General features: G+C 40.5%; 2 protein-coding genes across 3 annotated transcripts in view; both read left to right on the forward strand.

Annotated features, from left to right (window-relative positions):
• filip1l (filamin A interacting protein 1-like) overlaps positions 1-13,192 on the forward strand; it is an 88,580-nt gene extending 75,388 nt beyond the window's left edge. Inside the window, exons 5-6 of one of the 2 annotated variants that reach the window (XM_074626630.1) lie at positions 3,069-5,898; positions 12,322-13,192. In XM_074626630.1, coding sequence (XP_074482731.1) covers positions 3,069-5,898; positions 12,322-12,543 — 3,052 coding nt within the window. In that variant the 3' untranslated portion in view covers positions 12,544-13,192. The remainder of the gene's footprint in view (positions 1-3,068; positions 5,899-12,321) is intronic. The other variant, XM_074626631.1, reaches the window with a different exon arrangement.
• gart (phosphoribosylglycinamide formyltransferase) overlaps positions 1-14,040 on the forward strand; it is a 305,993-nt gene that overhangs the window by 162,051 nt on the left and 129,902 nt on the right. The window lies entirely within an intron of this gene.

A 14,040-nucleotide genomic window follows, 5' to 3' on the forward strand; every position in this document is an offset into this window, starting at 1 on the left:
ATATGCTTAAAGTATAAATAAAAGTGCTTTATTTTTGTTACTAATAAGACATTATTGCACTGGTTCCCAACCTGGGGGTCCCGACCTACACTAGGGGTCGCCAAAGCTTCTCGAGAGGTCGCGAGGCCTTCTTGATTTTCCTTGAGAAGTAGTGCCGGAACTAAAATTACCAGGAACTTCTTGGTGGAAACTCCATAAATCATAATTGTTATTGGTTTGGATTATTCTTCAACATATAAAGTTAATTAGAAAAGTACAATTAAAACAACCAAAGTGCTAATAGAACAATGGGCCAAATATCAGGGAGAAGAAAACACTGAATTGTTCTAAAAAGAAGCCTTTTAAGCAGGTGTGATTGTTGAAAAATTAAAATAAAAAAATGTAGAGAGAGATTTGTATTAAAAGTTCCTAAAAATAAGAGGAAAACTCATCTCTGATGCAAAATTCACAGGAAATAATCTGCTCATAATTCATCCAAATTGCTCGTTTTACACAAACTTCCTGTAGTTATCGCGTTCACTATTTGGGATAATTTAGATTTATCAGTTGTTCTGTTACTGTTACTTCTACTGTTATTGTTAGGCATTGAATATAATATGAAATATTCATAAAAAAAGTCACTTAGTCAGGGGTCGTCAGTTTACTCAATGATAGAAAAGGGGTCCCTTAAAGGGACTGTTTGTAACTTTTTAAGCGTATAAATGTAGCGGGTCGGCACACAACGTGGTACGTTATCGTCTCGTTACCGACCGGGTGCCGGTGTCTTCGGCTGCCGGCTGCGGTCGGAAGGCGATAACGTAACTCGTTGAGGAGCTCCGCTGCTGAAGCCTGCGCTGAGCAGGAAAAGCCAACACTAGGATCAGCATTGATTCATGGAGAGACCTTCGTCTGGTCAGCTAACATTACTGCCAAGCAGCTGAAATATAGAGTGATATTGTGGTTCTAGCTGACGTCTGTCTCCTCACTGTTTTGAGCGATGCTCGTTCATGTCTATGTAGAACGAGCAAGCGCGAGCTCGACGCTGACTTTCGTTGATTTCAAGGCCACAGGTGTCGCTGTTAAGCAGCATTTCTGAATCTTACAAATAGTCCCTTTAAGGAAAAAGGTTGGGAACCACTGCATTATTGGATTATAATCTCTAATGCATTATTGTGTAGGCAGTATTTTAATGTAGCAGCTGGTGATGGGGTTAACTTTAACAACTTTATATACTGCTGGGTAGCCATATTTATAATAATACATCATAATCTATTAGTTGACTGCATTTTGTAATCGTCTGAATCTGCAATATAACTACTGTGGTAGAGTAAATCTGTCATAAACGTAGTGGAATAGAAGTATAAAGTGATATAAAATGGAATTACTCCAGTAAAAGTTCCTGAAAAGTTTATACAACACTTGAGTAAATGTTCTTTTTGACTTTCCATCACTGCAAAGTGTTAACAGTCCAACACTCGGACTCTAATTCGTTTGAATGTCACATCCTCGTTAGAACGTTATTTTCAGTTTCAACAGGATACAGTTTACATAAAATTAAGTTTACACCATAATGAATAATAAAAAAAAACGACGTCTCCTAATCCACTCAAACCACATCACACTAATAATGAATCTATGCATATCCTTATGATATTTTATTGTGTGTTGTTTGGTTTGAGTCTAATTGCAACACATGGATGCAGTTTACATGTGTCCCCCTGCCCGCTCCCGCCCTTTAGCAGCTACCGGAGAAAGAAATGACATACTGCTGAGAGGGGACCCGCCCTTCCACACTTACATCACGGCCCACAATCCAAGTGTACATGTGGAATTAGTGTGTGGGGGGATTTCTGTATAAACTCTGCAGGACTGTAATTGAAGCAGGGGGAATTCCTTTAAATGTATAGAAGACAAAAAAAACAGGGAGGGTAGGTGGTGGTTTTGGTGCAGGGGGAGAAGGGCTGGTAGTAAGAGAGGAACCCCTTAATTAAAGGATTGTTCCATGCCAGCGGGCCATCTGTGTGGAAATGCATGGCAGCTGCACACACAGCAGTCATAACATACCTTCCCCTGGGGCTGGAGGCACTTTGGCCCTCATGCATGTGCCAGACGTAGTGACCCCGGCGACGCACTGCAACTGCATCCAACGGTGCATTGTACCTTCACATCATATGCACTCTGTCTATAGATTATCCACAAATGCTCTTCAATTCAGATTACATCAAGTCTCAGATGGATAAATTTACCTTTGTTTCACTGATCTTTGTTTTAAACTCCTTTATTTATCCATTTACTTGCTCTTATGCAACCATTTCTCCTCTGTGTCAGCATACAATGAGCATGCTCTACACTTGAATACATAGTTTATGTTTGATGAAAGATACGCCAAAAGAGCTGCAGCAGATTACCATTAAACAACGGCGACTTGATCAAAGAACATCCTGGTCAGACATCTCCTTTTTACAGGATTGCTCATCTTAATCTGGTGAGATAATTTGGCTGCAAGTCAGTCTTCTCCCTTTATATCCTCAATCGGCCATATGTTACACCCTCGAATACTCTGGAAACTGACTGTTAAACTCAAGGCCTACTATTTACAGCAGTAACTCCAAGGTTTCCAAACCATAGGAGAATTAGTTGGCAACAAGGGAACAAAAAGAAATGGAACCACAGGTATTTCATACTACCAACCTGAGAGAGTTAAAGTAATGCTTTTTATGATGTGTTAAATTTTCCATGACATAAAAACGTTAGTCCTCCTCAGAAATGCGGGGGAAATAACCGTGTTTATGATGTGTCAGTGCTTGGAGAAGTGGGCCCAATGGGTAATGACAGTGGGAGTGTAGGGTTTCTTGAGCACCTTGCATATACTGTATAACATAAGCAAATAAAATTCACTGGAAAGTTAATCAAAAACTTAATTTAAAAAAGTAAATAAATCAAGTGCAACTAATAGAAATGCATCTGCACAGGGAATGTAACACTTTTGCAATAATAAACCAACACTTTCTCTATTTTTATGTACTTTTTTATGTAAGTTTTGAATTGGATTGCTCAAAGTGTGCCTTGTTTTTTGTATTTTTTTACAGGTTGAAGCTGTTAATTGATCAGGATAAGGTCTACCGAGAGAGAAAGGACGACGAGAACGACAAAAAGGTCACCAGTCTAAAGGAGGAGCTGACAAAACTCAAGTCATTTGCGTTAATGGTCGTGGATGAACAGCAGCGTCTCACTGAGCAGCTGAATCAACAAACAGCAAAGGTCCAAGAACTGAGTGCCAGTGCTTCGCAAGCCCAGGAGGAGCTGAGCTCAGCTAATGCCCGTCTGCAGGAAGAGGAGCAAAAGGTCTTTCGCTTGGAGGCTGGGCTGCGTGACCAAGGCGGTCGATACCATCAGGAACAAGAGGCCATGACTGCCAAACTGACTAGCGAGGATGCCCAAAACAGGCAGCTGCGCCTGAAGCTGTCAACTCTCAGCAGGCAGCTTGATGAGCTGGAGGAGACCAACAAGACCCTGCGCAGAGCTGAGGAGGAACTGCAGGAGCTGAGGGACAAAATCAGCCGTGGCGAGTGTGGAAACTCCAGCCTCATGTCTGAGCTCGAAGAGTTACGGAAAAGGGTACTTGAAATGGAGGGGAAGGACGAAGAGTTGATCAGAATGGAGGACCACTGCAGGGACCTCAACAAGAAACTGGAGAAAGAGGCCAATCAGAGCCGGAGCTTGAAGGGTGAAGTCGATAAACTGAACCACAGGATCATGGACTTAGAGAAATTAGAGGATGCGTTCAGCAAGAGCAAACAAGAATGCAACTCGCTCAAAAGTAACCTGGAGAAGGAGAGGACGGTGTCAAAGGTTCTGACCAGTGAGCTGGAAGTCTTGAAAGTCAGGGTCAAAGAACTGGAGGCTGCCGAAAGCCAGCTGGGAAAGACAGAGCTGACACTGAAGGAAGATCTAACCAAGTTAAAGACTCTGACAGTCATGCTGGTGGATGAGAGGAAGGCAATGGCGGAGAAGCTGAAGCAAATGGAGAACAAGGTCCAGAACAGCACTGGCAAACTTCAGGCTGAACAGGACAAAGTTACGTCCGTCACAGAGAAGCTGATTGAGGAGAGCAAGAAAGCGCTGAGGTCAAAGGCTGAGCTGGAGGAGAAAATGTGCGGCGCTACGAAGGAAAGGGATGACTTGAAGGCCAAGTTGAGTGCTGAAGAGGAAAAGAGCAACGATTTGGAGTCAAAGATCAATATGATGAAGAAAAGGTTGCAGTCGCTTGAGAACATAGAAAGAGAATACGTGAGAAGCAAAGCTAAAGAGGAGCACATCAAAACACCCGTTGCAAACCGCTTCCAACAAGAAGACAACAAAGTAAAGGATTTGACGCAGGAGGTGGAACGCCTCAGGCGCAAATTAAAGGACATGAAGGTGGTCGAAGGTGACCTCTTAAAAACAGAGGAGTTGGAATCACTGGAGAAAAGATTCACCAATGAACAAGAGAAAGGTAAAGCCTTGATGGAGGAGCTGGAAATATCCAGGAATGAACTCTCAAAGTACCAACTGGCTGAAAAGAAAGAGTGCAACCAGGAGCATGTTCTTTATAAACGCTTGAAGGAGGAGGAGGCAAAGTCTAGTCATTTGACCAGAGAGGTGGCAGCTTTGAAAGAGAAGATCCATGAATTCATGGGAACAGAGGAGTCCATTTGCCGCATGAAAACTGACCACTCCTCGCTCCAACGGAAACTGACCCAGCAGGAGGTCAGAAACAAAGAACTGGCCAGAGAAATGGAGACGCTCACGAGAGAGCTTGAGAGGTACAGACGCTTTAGCAAAAGTCTTCGCCCCGGCATGAATGGAAGGCGCTTTTCAGACCTCCATGTTTCCACCAAGGAAGTTCAGACAGAGCCACTTGACCTCATGTCTCCCAACTGTATGGCGACGATGGCCCCGCTGGAACGCGCCGTGGTGAACGGGAAGCTGTACGACGAGAGCGAACCTGAGGATAACGCGAACTACAGCAACGAGATTCAGCTCACCAAATGCAGCCCCTCGCTTATCAATAATGTAAATAATCTGAACAACTTGAGAAGAGCGCGAGTCCCGTTCCTTAAGAACAAAGACGCCCCCCATCAGGCGAATGGTAAAGTGCAACCGCGGCAGAACGGCAACCACGTTCAGCCTGGAGATGTCGTGTTGACTCACAGTCCCGGGCAGCCTCTGCACATTAAAGTGACTCCCGACCACGGACATAACACAGCGACGCTAGAGATCACCAGCCCGACCACAGAAAGCACCCAGTCATTCACCAGCACTGCCGTCATACCCACGAGCGGAGGTCCACCCAAACAGAGAATTACCATCATCCAAAATGCGTCCATATCCCCGACTGCTAAATCCCTTTCCCCCAAATCTAAAGGTTCCCCAATCTCTGACGAACCGTGTTCACCAGATAGGGCGCTATCCCCTTTCACTATGGCTACATACTCCCGGGCAATGACTCCAGACTCTTGTGGCTCTGTAACACCAGACAGAGCCATGTCGCCGATACAAATCGTATCGGTCACAACGGGCACCCCTGAGCGCTCCCTCTCCACGGAGCCAGTGGAGGTTGTCGGAGGGCACGCCGTCTTCCGCGTGACCCCGGAGAGGCAAAGCAGCTGGCAGGTCCAGAGGTCCAACAGCTCTGGGCCAAACGTCATCACCACGGAGGACAACAAAATCCACATTCACTTAGGGAGCCCCTTCATTCAGAGCATCAGCACTCCGACGCAAACACTGAGTCCGTGCCACACACCTGGACTCCAGGAGCAAAGGACTCAGGTGCTTGCAAATTGCAGTACTTCTACTGTCAAAGGCAACAGCAAAATCACAAGTAGCATCATGATTAAGCCCACCTCCACCCCAATCCAAAGGCCGTCACAAATTACAGTAAGTAATGTCTATGACTGACCTGATATCCCCCAAAACCCTCCATCCCATCCTTTGTTGCCCATGAGATCCAATACAACCATATACCCCAACTCTATACCCCCATACATTTACATGTCTGTTTTACTTGATTTAAGATATTAAACCAGGGGATTGAATGTTTCCTATTATTTTGGTTGGTTTGCTTGGTTCTGTGTGATTACGTTCAAACTATTGTTTGCCTGCATGAGAAAACATTTGAAAGCACTAGACAATTTGATTTAATTTGATATAACACCAGGTTTTAACTTATGTGCACTTACTGTATTGTACTCAGTGGCCTATTTGCCATGTAGTCAAGACTATTCACACTGATGTATCATACCAGTTTTTATACTTCATATTACCCATACTGCATTATGATTTAAGTTGTTTGGTTTTCTGAGAATTAAAGTGTGCAAAAAGAAGTGTTATGTTTTATAGTTTTGTCATCCATGCTTGCCAATTTCATTTATTCACTAAATCCAGCATGTTTTGAATGTGTAAAATTAAAAAAATAATAATAATCTGAGGAAAATGCGATTAGATTGAAATCAGTTCTTTTGATTTTTGGTGCATGCACAGTAACTTTTTAACTCTTGAGATTTCAATCCAATGTGTTTATAGTCAAAAGATTACAATTCACTTTCTCACATTTGAACATAAAGGATTTTGTTGGACCTAATTAAATAATACCCAAATGGAAGAGTTGTCTGAAAAAACTTTGTGCTTATACTTTACCAGATTACAAGATAAAAAAAAAAAAACCTCTGGGATTCTCACGTGTTCGCTTGCTTGAGTTAAAATCATAGGCTGATGTCATAGTTTCTTCTTACATCCAGCGAACCCAGAGACCGAGAATGAAAACCAGCGTGATGTGAACTTGGTGTTCTCTTAAAATGACACAACGGAAACTCTGCCTGAAACCTTTAAACCTCAGAGTGGTGCTCCATAACAGCTGCTGTTGGAGGTGAATCTAAAACAGTGCAGGATTTGGTAGAAATACAGTTGTTTTTTCTCCTCTGGACTTTCATATATCACTAAAACATGGATAGGATAGTAGGTTACTGAAACACGGTTACAATTCAGTTGAGATCGCAAGATTACAAGTTTTCTAAAAGGTGATAAAAAAAACACAAATTCAGATCTCTCTGGTCCGAAATGACAAACTAAATTAGCAGCAGATCAAGACAGTGGCTATTAAGGCTATACTTTCATATTTCCATGGCCATCATCCAGCATGTTGAGGTGTCCTTGAGCAAGACATTCTGGGTGCTGGGATGCTGCTCTAAAAAAGATCCATCTGGGATCGACATATATGACAAAGAAAGTCCTTAAAATCAAATCTGTCAGTGCTGGAATAACGAGAAAAACTGTCATATGTTGCCCATTTCTGAGAGCTTTGCCACCGATTATTGCACCCCAGGAAACACACTTTAAAAATCAAAAGGCCCCTTCAGAAAACCCAACACAACGTCTCAGAATGTATTTGTTCGTTTAAACTCAGTGGTCTTTGAGCAGAAAGTCTCACATTGCTTACTATTTATTGGGTAGTAACCCAAAACGTCTGTTTTATTTTGCTTTCTCCCATGAATCATGTGCTTTGAAATGAATCATCAGTGCAACTTACGAATGTTCCTCCATGTATATGCATTCTTCTACATGTGGTTTTGTGTGCCCGCAGTGGAAACGTTACCACATACGTGCGATTTGTTAAATTAAATCTGCACCGAAGGTCAGAAGATGATGATGATGATGAGGGGATGGAGACTGAAAGACAGGAATGGGAGGGATGTGGGAGAGGATGCAGTTGGGAGGATGTGGGGCGATTTTGTCTGGTGCGGCACATTCATTAATGTCATGTCTCAATAGAAGCTAATGTAAGAAAATCAGACCTCTTAAATAAGTAATTTGAATTTAAATTTGTGTATTTGAAATGTAATCTAAGTCGTGGTGCTTCACATGTATGTCTTTTTTACAAGGACAGATACACAAGCAACCATACATTTCAAACTTTATCTTTCAAAGATTGCATCCAGAGCAAGTTAATACAAACTGTATATATCTGGGGATTATGTGTGTGTGCGTATCAGACTAAATCTGAGATTTCGAGAATAAAGTCGTAATATTACGAGAATAAAGTCGTAATATTACGAGAATAAAGTCGTAATATTACGAGAATAAAGTCATAAGTTTAAGAGAAAAAAGTGGTTATATTATGAGAATAAAGTCAGAATATTACAAAGTAGTAATTTTACTTGTTATTTTAGAGGGGAAATAAAGCAGCGGGGAAATTGCCTCTTTTGTGGAGTAGGAAATTACAGTTTTTTCTCGTAAAGTTATGACTTTATTCCCCTTATAGTTATGACTTTATTCTTGTAATATTACGACTTTTTAAAAAAAATAATAAGTCTTTATTCTCATTAAATTCAGACTTTATTCTCATTAAATTCAGACTTTTTTCTCGTAATATTATGACTTTATTCTCGAAATCTCAGATTTTTCCCCCCTCAATGTGGCCCTAATACTCCGTCATATATCTTTGGGGTGAACAGAGCTGATAAATTCTCCAAAATACTATAAAGCATGTACTCGGTGTCATTTAGACGGAGCAAGACAACTGTTGCAGGAAAGCGCTGAACACAACCCAAACACACACCAGTGTGACAAGAAGGAGATGATTAAATCAAGCATTAAATTGAATGAGTGTGAAGGAGCGCAGCTGGAGAAACCGGATCCAAAGCAGTCTGGGCGCAATGAAATGATGCAGCGGCTAAACAAGATGCTATTCATTAGAGCACTACTTGAGAAAGCGTCCAGCAGCTGCGATTACTGTCTGCGACCTCAATTACCCCCTGACTCATTTTAGACTTACTTGATTCATAAACTGTACTCGTCTGGTTCGGCCAAGGAGGACGGATCTGCTCACGGTATCCCTGCCAGACTGATAAAATGAGTATCAAGTGACGTGCTGGGAGCCAAAGGGTATTTCATTGAAAAGCCTGCAGTGATGTTGGCTGAGAGGGAGCTTGTAATCACGCTAAACTCGTGATGCTGCTGATTAAAAGCATTTTTTTGGGGGGTGGGGGGGGGTGAAATAAAACATCAAAAACATTGTGATGTGAATAAACAATCAGCTACTGATGTGAATAAAGTGCAGCCAAGAAGAGTGTAATCACCACACTGCGTGCCAGAAAGACAAGTTGTGCATCACACTGCAGGCGAGAGCGGATTTCCTCCTTTTTACCACACAATGATAATAAGAACTGCGGGAGGAATTTGCTCACCTTGACCAACAGGCACAATAAAACCAGTAAACAGCGTCTGCTCTAAACAAAAGGCTTGCATGTGAGAGGGTACACACTGTGGAAGTGGCCTCTCTCCCGCCGCAACACAAGCACCAAAACAAACCTTGTGTTTGGTTGCTGTGGAAACAGGCCGGGAGCGCGGGGCAGAGGAAGTACTTAGCTGAACTCCTGCTGCACCGCTGATATACGAGAGAACAAAGCCGCACATTAAGGCCTCTTTCCATGTAAAATCAACAACACTCCTATGACGTGGAGCCCGGGTGGATTTTCTGGCCCATTAGCTGCGTTGGAGCGCAGGCCCTACTTATTCTGAAATTTATACCCCCGTATGAATATTTAAGGGTATAGTTCACTGCAGGTTTTTGTTAATTCTCAAAACCTCAAGCCACATATGAGTGAACACATCCAAGTGCTTCTCTCAAAGCGAGACGTTTTGGTGTGTTGCTTGGGAATAAAGTGATGAAACTCATGGAAACACTGAAAAGTTTCAGTTTTTACTCTGCTGCAGACCAGATCGATGACACATTTTGTCAAAGTCTCCGTTGCAAAACGCTTTTTTTGGGGGGTTCAAACTGGCGTACGGATATATAAAATACTGCACTAATATTAATTTAAATGGATTATTTGATTTAGCAAAGTGCAATTGCAAAAGGACCAAGCTGTGACAATGTGATTGAAAATGACATTATGTGCTAATTAGATCCCTCGATAACTTAGAAGAAAATAAATGCCTGCTGAGTACTGCTGTAGAGTAATTTAGTCTCTCGAGCAGACAAACTATTAGCTTGAAAAGGAGCAGAGAGACTTAGACATCGGACCTGTGCTCTTAAAATTCTTAAATGTATCATTCATAGAGCTAATATACAAGGGCTGTCAGTTGATTAAAATATTTAATCACGATTAATCGTAAATTAATCACATTCAAAATGTACCTTAAAGGGACATTTGTCAAGTGTTTAATACTCTTATCAACATGGGAGTGGACAAATATGCTGCTTTATGCAAATGGAAATCAATAAACTACACAAAACAATGACAGATATTATCCAGAAACCCTCACAGGTACTGCATTTAGCATAAAACAATATGCTCCAATCATAACATGGCAAACTGCAGCCCAACAGGCAACAACAGCTGTCAGTGTGTCAGTGTGCTGACTTGACTATGACTTGAACCCAAACTGCATGTGATGATCATAAAGTGGGCATATCTGTAAAGGGGAGACTCGTGGGTACCCATAGAACCCATTTACATTCACATATCTGGAGGTCAGAGGTCAAGGGACCCCTTTGAAAATGGCTGTGCCAGTTTTTCATCGCCAAAATGCAGCCTTAGTTTGGAGCGTTATTTAACCTCCTTTGTGACCAGCTAGTATGACATGGTTGGTACCGATGGATTCATCAGGTTTTTTCAGTTTCATATGACACCAGTATCTTCACTCTAGCTTTAAAACTGAGGCCGCTACAACCTCCGAAAGATCGATTGCGTTGCTGCGTAAAAGAAATTAGTGGTGTTAAAACTAATTGAACGCGTTAACTTTGACAGCCCTAATAGAATACAATATAAAAACATGAAAATTGAAGGAATGTTGTATGGTCTTTGAAACATGACTACTGCATTAGATGACAGTGAGCACTTTAGATAATTGCTCATATTAGTTCATGTCTGTTTATATAAATCTCTGTATCCTGCTCATGGGACGTGCAACAAGTACACAAACCCTACTATAAATGCATGAGGAGAGTACATGGCTCAGTATTGCTGGCTGTTGCTGAGGTTACTCCTGATTGTGGAAACATCTTATCACAGTAAACAGGATATGGTTTTCTACTGCATAAGGAGCCGATACTACCTCAGTGTCCTGGCACGCCGCTGCACATGTAAACACGCTGATTGAAATGTGATTACACAGCAAGCGGAGCAGCAAGTTGTTTAAGAATCTGAGAAATGTGACGTTTCCCACGATATTTCCTTTTCTTGTTTTCAGATTGTGCTGTAAGCCAAACACTGGTTTCTAAGCAACAACCTCACACTTTTATTAATAATGGGATAAACTGGGACTATAATAGGGACAGCTATCTCTTTCATTAGAAGTTTTTCATACAGTACAGGAGGTAAATAATTAAAACATTTCTAGGGCTGCAACTAACAAATATTTTCAATGACAATTAATCTGTCGATTATTTCCTTGATTAATCAATTAGTTTGGTGTACAAAATGTCAGAAAATGTTGAAAAATGGGGATCAGTGTTTCCCAAAGTCCAAGATGACGTCCTCAAATGTCTTGTTTTGTCAAAAGATATTCAGTTTACTGTCATAGAGGAGTAAAGAAAGCAGAAAATATTCACATTTAAGGAGCTGGAATCAGAGAATTTAGACTTTTTTTCTTAAAAAGATTATTCAAACCGATTCATTTAACACATCATTTAATTATTGCAGCTCTATTCTTGATTAAATGACTAATCGTTTTGTCTGTGAAATATCAGAAAAATGCCCTTTATAATGTATTACATTTTCAAAATAGTTGATTTTCTTTTGATTGTTCGATTAATTAATCAAGTAATTGTTGCAGCTTCACACGTTTCACCTTATTTGAAAAGCACACTGAAAATATATAGACAACAGAAATAAGTAATTATTGTAGCTAAGGATATGCAACATTATTCCAAGGATGTTATGCATTTCCATAGTGGTAGCCAATGCAGAAGCCTCCTTTTCACTGGAAACATTAGTTAAAATGTGAATTACAATTAGACCAACGGAACCATAGAACAATAATTATATTATCATAGTATCAATATCTTATGACAATCTAGAAAAACAGAAAAATAGAGGTTTTTTTCTTCCAAAAAACAAAGCCAAAGTGCAGCAGTCATGCAGTAAAGGTTTGTCCATAAAATATGATTTGATATCATCTAGTGGTCATTATCAGTATTGCATTAGATCATTACAGGAATACTGGAAAAAAATCATCTTGTGGAGCGAGTCGGTGTACTGTGTATCCCATTTTCTCCTCACTTCTTCCTCATTTTCTTTGCTGTGAGTCCCTCTTTGTTCAACTTTACTTCATTAAGATTGTCTATGTTTTTTTTAACAGATCCCTGTAGAAGCATTCCGCCGACCAGGACCCACAAGGATCCCCAAACCGAAGGGCTTCAGCTCCCAGAAAGGGACAAACGGCACGACAGCGAACCCGGGACTGCAGAGCAAGAGTCAGCCGCCACACGCTCATCTCCATGTAGCCGCTGGGAAAGAGCCGCCCGCACACATCAACAACAACAACAACAACAACCCAAATCTAGTGAACCGCAGACTGTGATATCAGGGATGCTTTTAATCTAAAATCATCCTTGTAGCTACTTCAGACATTTAACAGAAAATCTAAAAATCCAAAGTGAGAAAGTGATTGCAAAATAACTATAAATAATAATTGCAAATTTCAAACGGTCAATGTAGCATTCTATTCTTTTTCTTGAATCTTTAAAGAAAATAACTGTTCCCTAACCCTCATCTGTGGTGCTCTGAAGACTGCAAAATACAACAGATGTTTGTGTCAATATGTTCAATGTGTACACACTGTATTCGCTGTAAATAAACCAACAGAACATTTTAGAGAGTAGCTCCGACGTCACAGATTTGTGTGAAGATGTCCCTGTGATCAAAATAAATTAGTGTAATACTAGAACGTTAAGTATGTTACGTGTTATGTCGAATGAAAATAAATGTTTCTTTGTATTTGTATTGATCTTTAAGTACTTTATCTGTTGAGACGTACTGATAATGACACAGCCATTTATCTAGGGATGGAACACATGGGTATTTTTATTTTAAATAAGTGGCAATAATGTACATAAGTGTATAAGTGATGTGTTGTAACGCAGCTCCTTGATAGTGATAATATGTAAAATGTGACATTTGTGTTATTTTTGGTTATCAATAAAGACTTTTTATACCGGGAACAAAAGAAATGTCTCTGATCCGATTAGAAAGAATCATTAATAGAGAAAATAAACATTAATACAATTTGTAAACCAACGACAACTTAAAAAAAAAAGAATTTGAAATAATAGCATTGTGACATTTAACTTTATTAACACTGACAACTTGGAACATACGGATGCCAATAAATTGGAAATATAAGTGGTGCAAAGAGAAACAATAGCAGACAAATATGATATTTGAAAGGTAACATGTGATGCCTTTAAGATATTATATTAAGAGCAGACATTTAAAGGGGGGATGCTACTTGTGATGCTAGGATTGTCCAGCTAATGTTACTGGTTTAATATAAAAGGAATAATTGCATGAGCCGGGTCGGCTCCAGAACAAATCAAACAGGTGGAAATTAGTTTTCACGAGGAGAGGCCAATGTGTGATTACAATGAAAGTAAAACCCACAACATTCTCAGTTTACAGCAAGTACTCGTAGAGTGATTAACACAAAGCTGCTTCACACAAAAGACAAGACAGAACAAAACAGGACCGACAAACACAACACAAACCCACAATTCATAAAAACAGTGATAAAAACTACAACAGTTTAAGCTACAGCAGGTTTACGGCGCCAGACTACAGAAACAACTTAATGAGCAACAATAGCAGTACTGTCAACGTATTTTGTTTTATTTAGCTGTTTTTTTCAACAGTATTTTCTTCAGGTATTACATCTAAAAGATGTTTTTTTACAATCCGTAGAGGGAGTTAAACGTGTCGCGCTGACGCCGAGTTGAAACTGTTCTTCAGTTAGTGAGCGACGCATGCAGTATCAGGAAGATACATGTGTAGAAATTTATAATAACCAAGATACCAGTTAACA

Source organism: Sebastes fasciatus, chromosome 24 (assembly GCF_043250625.1).
Source record: "Sebastes fasciatus isolate fSebFas1 chromosome 24, fSebFas1.pri, whole genome shotgun sequence".
NCBI classification, from domain to species: domain Eukaryota; kingdom Metazoa; phylum Chordata; class Actinopteri; order Perciformes; family Sebastidae; genus Sebastes; species Sebastes fasciatus.